Source organism: Tachypleus tridentatus, chromosome 13 (genome assembly GCF_004210375.1).
Source record: "Tachypleus tridentatus isolate NWPU-2018 chromosome 13, ASM421037v1, whole genome shotgun sequence".
NCBI classification, from domain to species: Eukaryota; Metazoa; Arthropoda; class Merostomata; order Xiphosura; family Limulidae; genus Tachypleus; species Tachypleus tridentatus.
In genome coordinates, this window is record NC_134837.1 from 95846012 (window position 1) to 95861646 (window position 15635).

The window sequence follows — 15635 nt, forward strand, 5'->3', positions numbered from 1 at the left end:
CCGTACATACAAATTTTAGCATTTTGGCTTGTTTTTCATAATAACCAAAATACAAAGTAATAAATTATCCAGAAAATTTGTGTTTGGTTTTTGCGTTCTTAAGAGAAAAAAAGAAGAAGGAATATAATCTTATTAAATTAAGATGCAAAACTTTTAAGGTAAGACGTTTGAAGAACATTACAAGAGCTTCAAAAAGAAAGCCCACTTTTACTTGTAGATTTTCACCAAAAAGAGAGTTGGGTATATAGTTTGTCTCTTAAAGAATTAGTCAAACTGCACAGGTATTTAATTATTAGTGTTAACTGAAAGTTTGCATATTAATACGTTTTTAATTTTTTATCATCTTTCCATTTTGTCAAGATGGAATTCAGAGTGATTTAATCACATTCAACAGAACTTGGCAAACATTTAAGTCTGAGCCCCGCTCTAAAATTAGAACGTTTACTTTCAACAAGTATTTATGAATGAATTCATAAATGACGTAAGCAATAACAACTGTTTGCTTGAGAACTGAAATTTAAGTGATTCGTTGAGAGTCTGACTAGAATTTCTAGCTATTGAATAAGTGCGAAACATGAGCCTTAAATCAACCTTTTGTATATCCTATACTTATTGACTTCTTCATTTATTTCGCTTATTATACTGAAAAGTGATATTACCTGTAATCCTTTACACGAATGATTTGAGATCTAGGAAGTTTTTCTGTCAGTCTTAGTTGGTTTTTGATTATGTGCTATTTTTCGCGACTACACTATAAACATAGCAGAAAATTTTCAGTAATCTTTACAGCACATAAAATATTGATACGTTACAGATCAGTTGTACAACTAATTAAATAATTTAGTTACACCTCTGAGTCGAGAATATTTTCATTTTAGGGAGTCTTACAGCAAACTATGAACTCACTTCACAACCAAAGATATCAAATACACAGATACTATAATACAGAAAAATAACAGTTTTGCGAAACATCTGAAAAAGTCCTCACAGAAATACGTGGATATTAAGAATTCTACAAGATCTAATGTTTTAAACAACACTTCTTTTCAGTCATCTCAAGAACTCGTTTCCAGCGTTGTTTTGTTTGTTTGTTTGTTTTGGAATTTCGCACAAAGCTACTCGAGGGCTATCTGTGCTAGCCGTCCCTAATTTAGCAGTGTAAGACTAGAGGGAAGGCACCTAGTCATCCTCACCCACCACCAACTCTTGGGCTACTCTTTTACCAACGAATCCAGCGTTGGCTTGGTTTGGTTTGAATTTCGCGCAAAGCTACTCGAGGGCTATCTGCGTTAGCCGTACGTAATTTTGCAGTTTAAGACTAGAAGGAAGGCAGCTAGTCATCACCACTCACCGCCAACTCTTGGGCTACTCTTTTACCAACGAATAGTGGGATTGACCATCACGTTATAACGCACCCACGGCTGAAAGGTCGAGCATGTGTGGTGGGACAGGGATTCGAACACACGACCCTCAGATTAAGTGTCAAGCGCCATAACCACCTGGCCATGCCGGTCCTCCAGCGTTGACAAGATCACCAATTGTGGTGCAATTACAGACAGAAAGAACCTTAGTTTCTGCTTTCTTTTCATCCTCAACTTTCAAATACTGTCAGAAACATTACAATAAATTAAATCTGAAAACAATATCCCGGTCAGCCGAATGAGGTTTAGTGTTGGACAAACAGCCTTGTCAGTACTGGATATGAAAATGTAGTGTGGTCAATATATTTTAATATATTCTTCCTTACTTACGCTCATAAGTTTTTTTTTTAAATTATTCGACGAAAAGCACGTGATATTAGAAAACCATATCAATATTTTTCTATCATGCTATAACATGAAGTACCTCATCTACTTATCAATTGCACGTATCAAAAAATTAAACAAGGAAAAAAACAAAGTGACTTAACGCTCACGATTCTTATAAGCATTAATAAGTAATCCAGTGAAGGACTGAGAACTAAACAGAATAAAAACTTAGGGAAGTAAAATTATCTTATTGGTTGATAATCAGGTTTTAAATTAGAGTAAAAAAACAAAGCAATCAACACAAATATATTCTCAATACATCAACTAACACAAATATATTCTAGTTTATATATATAAAGTTTTGAGAGCCAAAAAAAGATGAAAACGTCTTTTTACTTTTTCATTCCATCTCCTAGTGGTTCATTGATAATCTTTATAATCTTATAAACGTTAATATTCAGTGTCAATCCCCGCAGCAAATTGCATATAATCTATTAACTCTTTTCGCTACAACAAAACAAATATAAAACTCATTTTTTTTCTCCTTTGTTAACAACAGATCTTCATTTGAAGTCAGTTGTCGTTGTTCTAGAAGAAAACAATGGAACATAAATACGTAGAAAGCTTTACGTTTTATTAACATTAACGCCAACCACTATGTTTATTAAACTGACAGTGATAAATATGACACCACAAAGATTGTTCAGAAATAATTCTGACAGTTTCGTATAGGCGTAAAAGAGCAATTTACTAAAAGGTCACAGTTCGCCCTAATGTAATCCAGATGTCAACGACGAACGATACCGATCGGAAAATATCTCATGTAAAATCTCACAGAAACATGAAAAAAATGTTTTTGTTTACACCTTTGTGTAGTACTTGAACATCTCTGATGCTACTGCAAATAAATATATATATTTTTAGTGAAATATATATATATATATACTTGACGCAGGCTATTGATGTAATAATATAACAATCATTTGTAGGTTTTTCTCACACCAAATACAAATAGCGCGCAAAAATTAAAAACTAATGTACTTAAAATGCTACCTTATAACCCTACTATAATTTAAGAGAAGTCTAAGACTAAACTGTAAAAATAAAATGTTATCTAAGTAATCAAACCTACTGGGTGTGAATAATTATATTCTTAGGTATTTCTAACCTTTATATTGTTATTGGTTTATTACGGTAAAACAGCGTTTACAAACCTCTCAATGTGCATCACAGGGATATATCTATTTACAATTAATACTTCGTTTTGTGTTTCTAAGGTACAAAAATAAGCAAAACAAACATTATATTTTGTATTTTACCTAAAACTAATTTCTTCTGCGATTTAATAGGTACTGATAAATGACAATCCAAATATAAGGAACCAAAGACACAAACACAAAATGACATCTAATATATATATATGAACGATTATGGTATATGTGTTTATCATGATATTTGCTGCATGAAAAAGGAATTGGATCATGCAGGTCAAAATTAAATACTTGTAAAATCTATGGCATATGTATAGAAATGTAATAAATCTCCGAACATAACTTCCACTAGAGCTTTCTAACTTCTGAGGATATCTTTAATATCCCAAGTTATGAGCTGTTCTTTCAGGTAAAGCAAACCTTGGAGGTTTTAAATCTTATGGTATAATTGCTTCCTTTGTAGTAAATGTTTCAACTCAGTTTTACCTTAGTTTCTATTTACATCTATTTAAAAAGTCTATTGTTTCCTAAGTCTCCTTCCAAGTCATGCTTAATGCATCGACATTTCGACCACATTTTGAAACCTTTATTGAATAACGCAATACTATATTAGATTAAGCGAAGCATCCCCGGCCAAAATGCTTCTAGATTACTACTGATGGCGCAGCTCTTCGATCCATTTTGAACTTTTTGTTTTTATCTTTCACTCAGTTCTACTCTGAACTTTACTATTCTCTCCAATTTAAAAAATGATTTTAATCGCAATAAAAAGGGTATACTCGTTTTCATAAATTTCAACACAGAAAAATATGTTTATAGCTTTGCAAGTGAAGGTATTTGTTTAAACTTTATCTAAAAATTCGCAGCGAGTTTTATGCTACAAACTGTTTTAAGCTATAATATTATGTGTGGTTCTCAACGCCTTCCTCAGGAATCCTCCAGTGTCACAGCGGAATGTCTGCAGACTTACAATGTTAGAAACAGTGTTTCTTGTTGACCTGTGGTGGACAGAGCACAGATTGAGTAGCTTTGTGCTTAATTAATAAGAAAAACCTTTCCTAGGCTACAAGGAAAAAAAGTACACACACACATAAATATATATATGTAGTAATTGAATTTAGTAGCATGTGTATACATGTATACATATAATTTGTTGTGAACGTAAACAGGCCTAAACAAAAATAAACAACGCTGCACTGATCAAAAAGATCCCCAAGGTACAGGTTATTTGATTTTGTTTCATTTTACTTGACTGTTTAGTATTAATATTCTATATATAAATGTATAAATGTGTATATAATATATAGAAAGAGCAACTGAAAAGAATTGTAAGCTCATTTATGTATATATATATAATCTTTCTACTAATTCAAAACGAAGAAGTGGTTTGAAGGTATTTCGTATTTCATTTTAAAGTTTTATATTTTAAAATACTTGTAGATGTACACATAAAGTTTTGTATTTATTATTATTAATGTAAAAGGAAAGGAATCCAATGGCATGTAAAAATATGAATAAGGTACCCTAATAAAGGAATAACGACTAATTGTGTTATCTGTTATCCTGTGCTGGGTGAAACGTGAGAAAAACACGACTTGCAACCCTTTGTTGGAAGAATTACACCGAGACACGGCTATCCATCAGTTGAATGCATGGAGTATGTGTGTGTGTGTGTGTTTGAAATAATTTGCCGGAGGTTACAGATTCATCCAGAAAGGTGTAGCTGTTTGGAAATTAAACATGTTAACACAACCAAGCCATCCAGGAAGACAGGTAAGTAAACTTGGTTACCTTACTATACATTCGCACGTATTCATGAATGTATCTATTAATTAAGTAGGACAAACACACGTTTGCGCGCGTGCACACACACACATAGAATAATCAATGTCAAGCAATTCGAAAATCGACTTTTATTTTTTACACAAGTAGTATGATTGGAAAATCGGTAAAATTTCTTACATATATTTTAATTTACACTTTCTAAAATAACTGTTATATTTGCGAGATTAAAAAGCAAAAAACAACAACAATAGAAGCACTCAAAATATTTCTCCTTTTTTCTAAATATGGAGTCAAATAACAGATTTAAAAGCGATAATATTTACACATTCATTCCTATGACATCGTCACTAAGATTTTTAAAAGCAAGCAAGACATCATGTTATGTTTTACTTTTGGATTTATTGTATCTGACTTCATTCACCTAAATTACTTAAAAACCCAGCATGGAGCGAATTACTTTAATAAATATAGTTCACTCAGAAGAAAAAGCTTTTCTTTTCATTGTCATGCCCTTAAGTTTATTGAAATCAGTAGTGTGCTTTGATGAGCGGCGTTTGTTGGTTTTTCAATTTTTTTTTCTTGGAGATCTAAAATTATCGCTAGGCGGCGTAGTTTTAGGGTTATTCAAGTTTTTGTATGCAACAATGGCATTTTCTTGCGGTCATTGTTGATGCCGTCATAAAGATAAGAAATAATGAATTTCAAACCTATCACAATTTATTACTTTCGCGTTATATTCACTTTGAAAATACCGAAAGTTTTGTCTTCATGAATCTCAGACCCTTACGAAGTCCCTTCCCATAGGTCATATCCGATAAGAGTGCGGTTTGATCCGAGAAGCCCAAAAAGACAAGATGGCGCACAAGAACAACATTGCCACACCAGCCCCCATCAAGTAGAATGACCACGACAGCTGGCAAGTTCCTGAAAAACAAAAATCATTAGATACTTGTATTTATTCATTTACATATAAAACATGTTTTTGTTGTTGTTTTTTACACACTATGTATATTATTGCAAGTTCTTAGTAGAAAAACGTAGTTAGATAAAATATATTATTTTTAGCAACCATTATTTATACCGGCATATAAAAGAGCCATTTCGTTCCTTCAAATACATTTAGCAAATTTTCATTTTTCTGTTTTTTTTACTCTCTCGTGCATTCTTATTTGCTCCTACTATTCAATTCTGCTGTTCTACTTTTCATAATGTTGAGTGACCTGCAATTCATTTTGTAGTTGCAGTTATAAACATTTACTGTTTAACTTGGTACAAGCAATCTAAATTCTTAGTTTAAGAAATAGTCGTTACTGTAACATAAACGTAAAGAAAAGTCAAACATTAATAGAAATCGTATCAGTTTCTACCAAAGTATAAAGGACAAATGTGAATTACAGATTAACAAGCACTCTCTGACTCTTAATAGCGTTATAAATAGAGAGAAAATGCATCATTTTATGAGGAATCCATATATTTACACCGACCTATAATTAGATAACGTCCAAAGAAGATATTTTTGAATAATTTTAACAATGGTCATGGCATTATTATAGTTCATTATACGTAGAACACGTTTTTCCAAGCTTTTTGTGCAACCCATGAGGAACTTTTGAGACAAGAAGTCAGAATCTCTAAGTGTTATTATTTTTTTTTTTTTTTGGTGAGTTAGAAACGAGGTCTAATTCAACTGTAACGGATGTGAATGCGATCACGATGACACAGAGGTTGCTCATAAAGTTAACCCTAAGAAAGGCTAGAAAACCTCAGCGGAGGAGGTGTTGTCGAGTACCTAAAGAGAAGTAAGTCTGCGTAGGGTAGCAGTAAAATTACGGGTGTATCTGATGACTTGCCCTAAAATTGAAATGAGGGCAAGAGGAGAAAGATTCGAGATCAGTTAAAAAGTGGAGAAAACGGAGACTTTCTTTGAGTAAAGAAACACCTTAAAAACTATTTGGATCAAAGAAATTAGCACGGAAAATGATCCTTGCATCATGTCCTACGCAGCTAAGTATCTCGTTCGTAGGTGATTGGATATCTGCAACTTATGGAATACCCTACTACATACCAAAATAGTCACATTTTTATTGTTAAATATTTAATTGAAATGAGGTTAAAAACGAAAGAGCATTAAAATATTTCAAACTTTCTATTATCGTAGGATAATTGTAAAAAAACAAAACAGTAGGCAGGTTTTGAGAAAACTGAATTTTTAAACTAAAGACAGGAGCTATTGTTCAGTGGAAGAGACCGCATTTCATGGTCTTTCATTCAATGGTATTTCATTCGCCTGAAGGCATAACAGTTCTTCTTTGTTATATTAAACCGACACTTATTTAATGCCGGAGTTGAAACATTAGATATTAGGACGGCGATAAAAAAACAAACTCCGCCGCCCAAAACTCGATCTTGTAAAGAAGGTTTGTTTACGTGCCAGCAAAAAAACAAGACTGTGAACTATCTCACAGAATCTGTATTAAACATCGCTCACACGAAAATATAGTGCGCGACTACTTTCGGGGTGAGGTCCAAGTAATGTGACTGTCACCCGATGCCCGCCTAAGGCCGAAACTACTAGTGTATTGAATATACACTGCTGGCCAAAATCTTAAGGCCAATTAACATAAAGAAAAAATATGCATTTTGCGTTGTTAGACTCAACCACTCAATTGAGTAGAGCTTCGAAAGATGAAAATAAGAAAAGGGAAATTAAAAATAAAAAACTTTTTTAGCATTTAATAGGGAAAATGTGAACACTATGAAATTAGCCTAAATACTAGCTGGTCAAAAATTTAAGACTATAATAAAAAGAAGTCCTAAATAGGGTAGGAAATGCCCAACAAGATGTCTCAATAGTGAGTTGCACGGCGAATAACTTCAAAATTTTGCTTTGGCATGGTCGATATAAGCGCTTGCAGAAGGCTGGCTGGAATGTTATTCCAAGCGGTGAAGAGGGCTTCACGAAGATCATGCACTGTTTGGAAATGACGTCCACTTCTATAGACTTCCCTTGCCATCCAACCTCAAACATTTTCAGTGGGGTTCAGTTCGGGCGAACACGCTGGATGGTCCAAAAGAATCACGTTATTTGCCATAAAACAGTCCTTTGTCCTGCGGGCACTGTGGATTGCAGCGTTGTCCTGATGAAAGATCCAGTCATTTTCACACAAGCGAGAGCCTTCAATCAATAAAGATGCTCTCTCCAACATGCCAATATAGCCAGCCGTTGTTTGACGCCCCTGCATAACCTGAAGCTCCATTGCTCCATGGAAGGAGAAAGCACCCCAAATCATAATGGAACCTTCTCTACTGTGCCGTGTAGAAAATGTCTCCGGTGGGATGTTCTTATCGTGCCAGTAACGTTGGAAGTCATCTGGACCATTTAGGTTAAATTGTTTCTCATCAGAGAACCAAATCTTCTTCCACTTTTCTACGTCCCATGTTTGGTGCTTCTCAGCAAAGTTTAACCGAGGTGTTTTGTGGTGTGGAAGGAGGCGTGGCCCTTGAAGACATTTATGGTTTTTAAAACATTTTCTCGTAGATACCGTCTTACTGTTCTTGAGCTGCATTCTGCGTCCGTAAGAGCCTTAAACGGGTTCCTCCTGCTTAACGCCGGCGAATTTGTCTTGGGCCGACCACTTAAAATTCTCATTCCGTATCCCTCAGAGTCTTTTAAAAAAATTGCAACAGCAGTTTTACTACGCCCAATCTCACCAGCGATGGCACGTTAGAGAGATCTTGCTTTTGCAGCTCGAATATTCTGCCCCGTTTAAACTCTCTCAACTTTTTAGCCTTTGCCATGTTTTTACCCAATGTAATACAGGAGATGTCAGTGAGAGATGTTGACAACGCTAATGCTTGAACACAAATGACTAAATTTCGTTACGTGTTTTCCGATTAACGCTTCGTTTCAGTATGGTCTTATACTTTTGACCAGCTAGTGTTTCGGCTAATTTAATAGTGTTCATATTTTCCCTATTAAATGCTAAAAAATGTTTTATTTTTATTTTCCCTTTTCTTATTTTCGTCTTTCGAAGCTCTACTCAAATAAGTGGTTAAATCCAACGCAAAATGCATATTTTTTCTTTTGTGTTCATTGACCTCAAGATTTTGGGCCAGCAGTGCAGGCGTGAAGACATGTAGATTACCAGGGTAAGAAGATTTTTCTTCACGTGTTTTGTGTGACAGAGAAGCGCTATAATGTTCATCTTATTATTATTGTAATCACTTTTAATAAAGCTCTTCTTGAATTGTTTATAAAAATAATTTAACTGATTTAAAAGTAAATAAAAATAAAAATAATGTTATTTTCGGAAAACATCGACATATAATAAAATATAAAATATGATGATGAGTTCCATTATTTCCATTTATCTTTGTTAAAGTATTGAAGAAAACACATTTGATTGTGGCCCAGATATTTTTAGTAATTGGCAAAAACTTACCAAGATAGTAAGAATCGGATATTCCTCCGCACACCTCCCTTACTTCTCTGGTCCCCCAGCCATTAGGATAGATAGTGCAACCAATGATCATAACAACAGCTGTAACAAAACAAAACGAATAAATTAGATTAATTCTTATTTATGTATACGAGAACACGAGCTACGATTGGTGACGTTCGATACAACAACCAATAGGTAGTTAGTTTCTCTTGTTATCTGTTTCTATAAAATTACAGTTCAACATCTCGGTCAGAAATGAAAAATTAGAAATTTTATTCAGTTTCATTCAAACATTCTGTTATTAAGGTTTCAATTAAGCGTAGAGTGAAATAAAGAATTAATTTAATATTTTTTCAAATTATATATTTCGAATAGTTTCTTACGATGAGCAACATAACTTTAATAATGTAATTTTTTTATCTCTTTCCGTTCAATCACTGGATATTCTGGAGAACTGCAATACTTTTTATTCCTTAAAAATGAATATATTTGTAGAATAACTTGTATAAAAAGTTAAACACAAAAGTGTACAATATAGTGGGTGCCTTGAATAATTTTGCTCTTAAAAAAATTAAATTTTTAACAGAAGTTTGTCTAAATATTATCATTTTTAATGATCTAAGAAAGAATAGTGTGAATAATAGTGTATCGATACAACGTTAGTAGTTGACAAAAGTCAGAAAAAGTAGTATACTTGAACCAAGGCGGAAATATAATGAGTTAAGAAACAACTGTATACGAACATAAAGACAGGAATAGAATGAGTTAAAAAAGACGGGTATAGTAACATTGAGTTAACTAATAACAGCATACCGACACAAAAACTGGAGAGTAAGATAAGATAGAGCTGTTTGTCAAAATAAATACACGAGTAGACTGAGTTTTTTAAAGAAGAGTGATATACCAATACAAACTGTGATAAAAATTGTGATAAGAAACAACTGTATACCAGAATAAAGATAGGAACATACTGATATCTTCGTCAATGTTATCAAACAACATCGAAGTTACAGGAGACGTGCAGGTTTTAAACATATATATGTACTTGTGTCGCGAAAAATGACAAAACGAACTTTCTATGAATATAAAGCTCTAAGTCTCATAACGACTATAAAACAGTTTTCAATACTTTTTCTGTAGTTTCTTAATAAGGTTGAAAAAAGAAATTGAATGATTGGAATTATTGCATTATAATATATGATATATGAGTTCCATAGTTTTTTAAATGTAATTATGTGTTTTTAAGGTTCAACGCAAATTCTCGAATAAGGATCCGAGACAAGTGAGTATTCAAGATGGTGGAGACAATAACCGTTGACTTTAGCTGTCTTGAAAACGTGATCTCAGAGTATAAAAATGTTGATGGGGCCAGAAGTCGAGTGATATCAGTTTGTATTGGTTATTGATTTACCGTATTTCCTACAAAAGGACAACTTGACATTCAGTTGTTAGTTGTTGATTTGTAAAAACCTTTCTAAAACCCTGACAAAAATGACAGAAAATTCTATGTATACTCGTATACATATAGTATGGACAAAGATGGAATATTTTGGTAACCCAACGTTATCATTGCATAATAAAAATCACAATCTACGTTAAAGGTGTTCGTAAATATCCTATTGTTTTTTTAACCAAAGAAATAAAATATATAGTGAACTAAGTTCTTTGCTGTTCTGCGTGGATAGCTGACCATAAATGGAATATTTTTCGCAATACAAGAATAATTAATTCAAAACAATCATTTTAAGAATCTTAAGTATTCATTAATAAAAACTGAGCATTGCATTCATATTTATTTCATCAAACACAGTAACATATATTAATGATTTTTGCCTTCATTCTAATGATCACGTTATGATATGTTCTGTAAATTGTACGTGCCTATTAAAATAGCCTAATTTCATGTGTCACACCCTTCTAAAAAGTGTTCTTACTTTTCATGAGATGTGAAACACTGTTTCATTACTTTCGTGTACACGTTAAATCGATTATCTGATACAGTGATTAAATCTCATGCTCTTGTTATTAGCCAAACGTTTGTTATTTAATTTGAAAACAGATTAATGACAATATATACTTATATATGTATTTATGTATGTGTCTGTATCTGTATACTTAGAAAACAAAACAAAATTTGTAGTATGAAGGCAATCCTACGTAACATCTATTATCTAAAGCCTGAATTTATATCGTTAGAAATTACAGTAATTATTTTATAATGTTGCAGAGTATATTCTTTTGTGAACACATGAGCTTCCCAAAAGCTGATATATTGTAGAAACATGATCTAATCCCACACAAACATGCTCACATTCACTAAGCCTAAACAATTTCTACACAAACATGTTCACGCTCATCACACCTGACCCATTCCTTCAGAAACATGTATATGTTCATCACGCCTAATATATTCCAACACAAACATGTTCACGTTCGCCACGCTTAATATTTCGGTCTTATTGGGAAAAAAATTAAATGCAAAAAACAAAAAAAAATCACAAAACAACAGATGTCTAAATTTGGGGCATCCTTTGAGCTTGAGGCATGATTGTTATTATTTTATGACTAATGAGACGTGATTTTTGGACCCGCATATTCACGACTTTCACTCTAATCTCTGGGTCACGCTTTGTTCACATGCATCATAGGTGAAAGGTGGCCCAACCTGATTAAATTAGGGATCCTATTAAAATGATTAGAGAGTATATATCTTATTTGAAGGTAATAGAGTGGGAAATAAAATATATAAATATTACTATTTCACCTTATACAAATTAAGGATAAAATGCAAAAAATAAAGAAAACTTATTCTTACAAGATAATTAATAGCTCTCTTAAATTTCTAGTTTAAGTTCGCAATAATTATCCGGAGGCTGTAATTACTTTCTTTTTCTATAAAAATCATCAAATGTTTCCCATAAAGTAACTGATACCTGTACTGTTGCTTCAATGTTTTCAATGAAACAAGAAAGTGCCTTGTTAGCTCACGACACACTTAGCAAACACGATATACTAACTTACTGCATATAAAGTAAGAGGGCGCAAGAACAAAAACTTCCACAAAATCAATTTCTCTTCCAATCCGCATATATTTAGTCATATCGAATAAAACCTAACGTTACTTGCACAGCTGAGCTTACGAGAATAGAAACTGTTCCAATATGAAATCTTATTTTGTCAAGATATAAGCTTTGTTGCTTGATCTGAGGTAATTTGTTTGTAAATCAGACATCATAGTTCTGATGAAAGAGGGTTTGTAGATATTTATGAACCAGTTTTACCATTCTCTCTTTATGTATTTGTTACCTTTGACGATGCAAGTTATTTACTTTATACTCCATTAATTAATTTTTCAGTTAAACGCTACTAAACACGTCATTTGGTTTCAAAACATACTGAGTTTGGTTTGAATTTTGCGCAAAGCTACTCAAGGGCTATCTGCGCTATCCGTTTATACTTTAGCAGTGTAAAACTAGAGGGAATGCAACTAGTCATCACCATCCACCGCTAGTTCTTGGGCTACTCTGTTATCAACGAATAGTGGGATTGACCGTCACATTATAACGCCCCCACGGCTGAAAGATTGAGCATGTTTATTGTAACGGGGATTTGAACCCGCGACCCTCAGATTACGAGTCGAGTGCCTTAACCACCTGGCCATGCCGGGCCAACATACTGAGAAACCTGTCTGTTTAACATGCATAACTTCCTTTATAACAAACTTACCTGAAACGCCTTAATCTATCTTTCAGAATAATCTTCATTAACACTCTACCGAAAAGTGGGGCCTAATAGGCCCCAGAGCAACTTGAAAGGTTATTAATATTAGGCTAATAATTTTGTATTTAAATTAAATTGCCATTTAAATCCATTAATGAATGGATTAACGAGATTCCCACTGTCCCTATCTACTATCTAGCGAAACCACAGCCAGGGGAACGGGCTTGGAGAAATCAGGACTAGAAACGTCTTTTCGTAGGAGTGTTGTATTTTATAATTTAAGATAAGGAAAAGAAACACTCCTGGGTCAACACATTTAAAATAAAGATATTTTAATCTTAGCTATAAAATTATCCTACAAGTTTGAAATAAATAAAGTGGATAAAAAATTACTCCACCAATTTAATCCAGTTCACATCACTTATTGTTAAATAATTATTGCTAAAATATAGAGTATCAACCACTACTACGTCTGTCGTACCGTTGATAGCCTGAATAGCCTTGCTATTGGACCAAAAGCCTCACTAATACTGAATACATGAGACATATTGGCTGAAACATTACTATATATCCTTCTTTACTCTCACACAGAATTTCTTATTAATTATTACTAGTGTAGCCTTTTTTCTATTGAAACTGTGGTCTTTTGAAACGCTTTGGAATCAAGAAGGCTAGCTCTCTGGTTCTTCATTTCTTCCAAAACATTAGCTGGTTGACTCAATGAAAAAATAATTAATGGCATATTGCATTAAAGTAAACAAATAATATAGTGTTAAATAATTTTTACCCTGATTTTGATGCGTCGTAACCAAACCAAAAAAAAAAACAAAAAACTTCACCGGCTTAATGTAGTTCACATCGTAACAGCTGTTACCAAGCAATTTTTCCTAACATAAGTAACATCTCAACCACTATTATATCTGTTGTATCCAAGCAGGCCTTGAAAAGCTTTGGTACAAGCACAAAGGGTTGATAAAGGGATTTAAGGAAAAAGGCCATGACTTCATTTTGTCAGGGATACCGCAGTGGGAATGAAGTTGTAAATAGGTCACTATGGCTAAATGCTAGCCTTAGATTAATATGTAAGGATGAGCAGATAGGTTGGTCGAACTTATGGGATCAGTTGGGGAACAAAAGAGCTCTTTTGAAATAGACGGATTATATATAATTATATTTAAATAGGGTAGTGGCTGGCTTGTTTGTTAGGACTATTAACTCAGCTATAAGGGAAGTTTTAAACTAAAACTAAATAAAGTGAGGGCCAAGTTTGTTTGTTCTTTTGAGTTTCGCGTAAAGCTACTCGAGGGCTATCTGCGCTAGCCGTCCCTAATATAGCAGCGTAAGAACAGAGGGAAGGCAGCTAGTCAGCACCACCCACCGCCAACTCTTGGGCTACTCTTTTACCAACGAATAGTGGGATTGACTGTCACATTATAACGCCCTCACGGCTTAAAGGGCGAGCATGTTTGATGCGACGGGGATTCAAACCCGCGACCTTCAGATTACGAGTCGAACGCCTTAACCCACCATGATGGCTATCTTCACCATTTAGTAAAGCAACCTGCTAGAAACAATGCTATTTAGTTATAGTGTTAACTTCAAATGTAGGAATAATCAAGAGAGTGGAAATTGAAAAACATTTTGGTGCAAGTGTTCATTGCTCTATTAGGTTCGTTAATTTGCTGCATATGGAGATAAGGAATAATGATATGTTGGTTGCAAAGTTCAAAAGAGAAAATTATACGGGATGCGACAAGAATTATCTGTTGAGAATTGGGCAGCTGGACTATTTAGAGATACTGATCAGATATGGAAAAAATAAATTTTAAACATTCAAGGAAAACTTATTCCTTATTTACCATAAAGTTAGCTGTAAGTAAAAAACCAGACTGGCTCACAAAGAGTATAAGAGATATAATTAAAGAAACGCAACATAAATTTCAAAAATTTAAATTGACTAGCATGACATGAAATTAGAAAGATTGTAGAAGATGAAGAAAGTTTGTGAAACAGGAGATTAGAACATCAAAAAAGGACGCAGAGAAAAAGTTGGCCAAAAATATAAAAATTAACAATAAGGATTTCTTTAAATACATCAAATGTAAACAAAACTTTAAGATAGGGCAGGACTCTTGAAGGATGATAAAGAAAAGCTAGTATCTGATGGTTATGAGATAACTGGGTTATTAAATTGTGCTTTTTCTTCGGTTTTTACTAATGATAATTTAAGCACTGTTCCTCATCTTGAACAGACGATAATTAGAAACAGTTTGACAAGGTTTTGCATAAAAGGCTTGTAAAAACTCGTCTCTATAGGTGTGGGAGAGTAAGTTAGCAAATTGGATAGATGAGTGGCTGAATGAAAGAAAGCAGAGTGTTGTTACAAATGGAGGTCGGACAAATTAGATTAATGCCACAAATGGGATACCTCAGGGCTCGGCCTTAGTACCTTTGCTTTTTTTATTTATATCAATGACATAACAATGACAACGAGAATAACGTTAACTATGTTATAAAGGAGGAGATCTTGATGTAATAGTTGTTCACTCTATAAAACCATCCAGGTAGTGTGCTGTTGTTAGAGGTATGGCACATTGGATTTTAGGTTTCATGTACAGAAATATTAAATATATGTCTAAAGAGTTGTTCGAAAGGACTCAGAGAAGGGTTACTGGAATGATGTCTGGCATGCGGTTTGTACTATGGGGAAAGGGTGAAATTTCTCAAAT

The 15635-nt window shown here is 33.6% G+C and overlaps 1 protein-coding gene across 1 annotated transcript in view; it reads right to left on the minus strand.

The window, feature by feature from the left end:
* Positions 1 to 4857: 4857 nt before the first annotated feature.
* Positions 4858 to 15635, minus strand: part of LOC143237781 (LHFPL tetraspan subfamily member 6 protein-like) — a gene marked incomplete at its 5' end in the record, with an annotated part of 69331 nt that continues 58553 nt past the window's right edge. The window contains 2 exon segments of the mRNA XM_076477362.1: positions 4858 to 5668; positions 9187 to 9285. Coding sequence (XP_076333477.1) covers positions 5550 to 5668; positions 9187 to 9285 — 218 coding nt within the window. The 3' untranslated portion in view covers positions 4858 to 5549.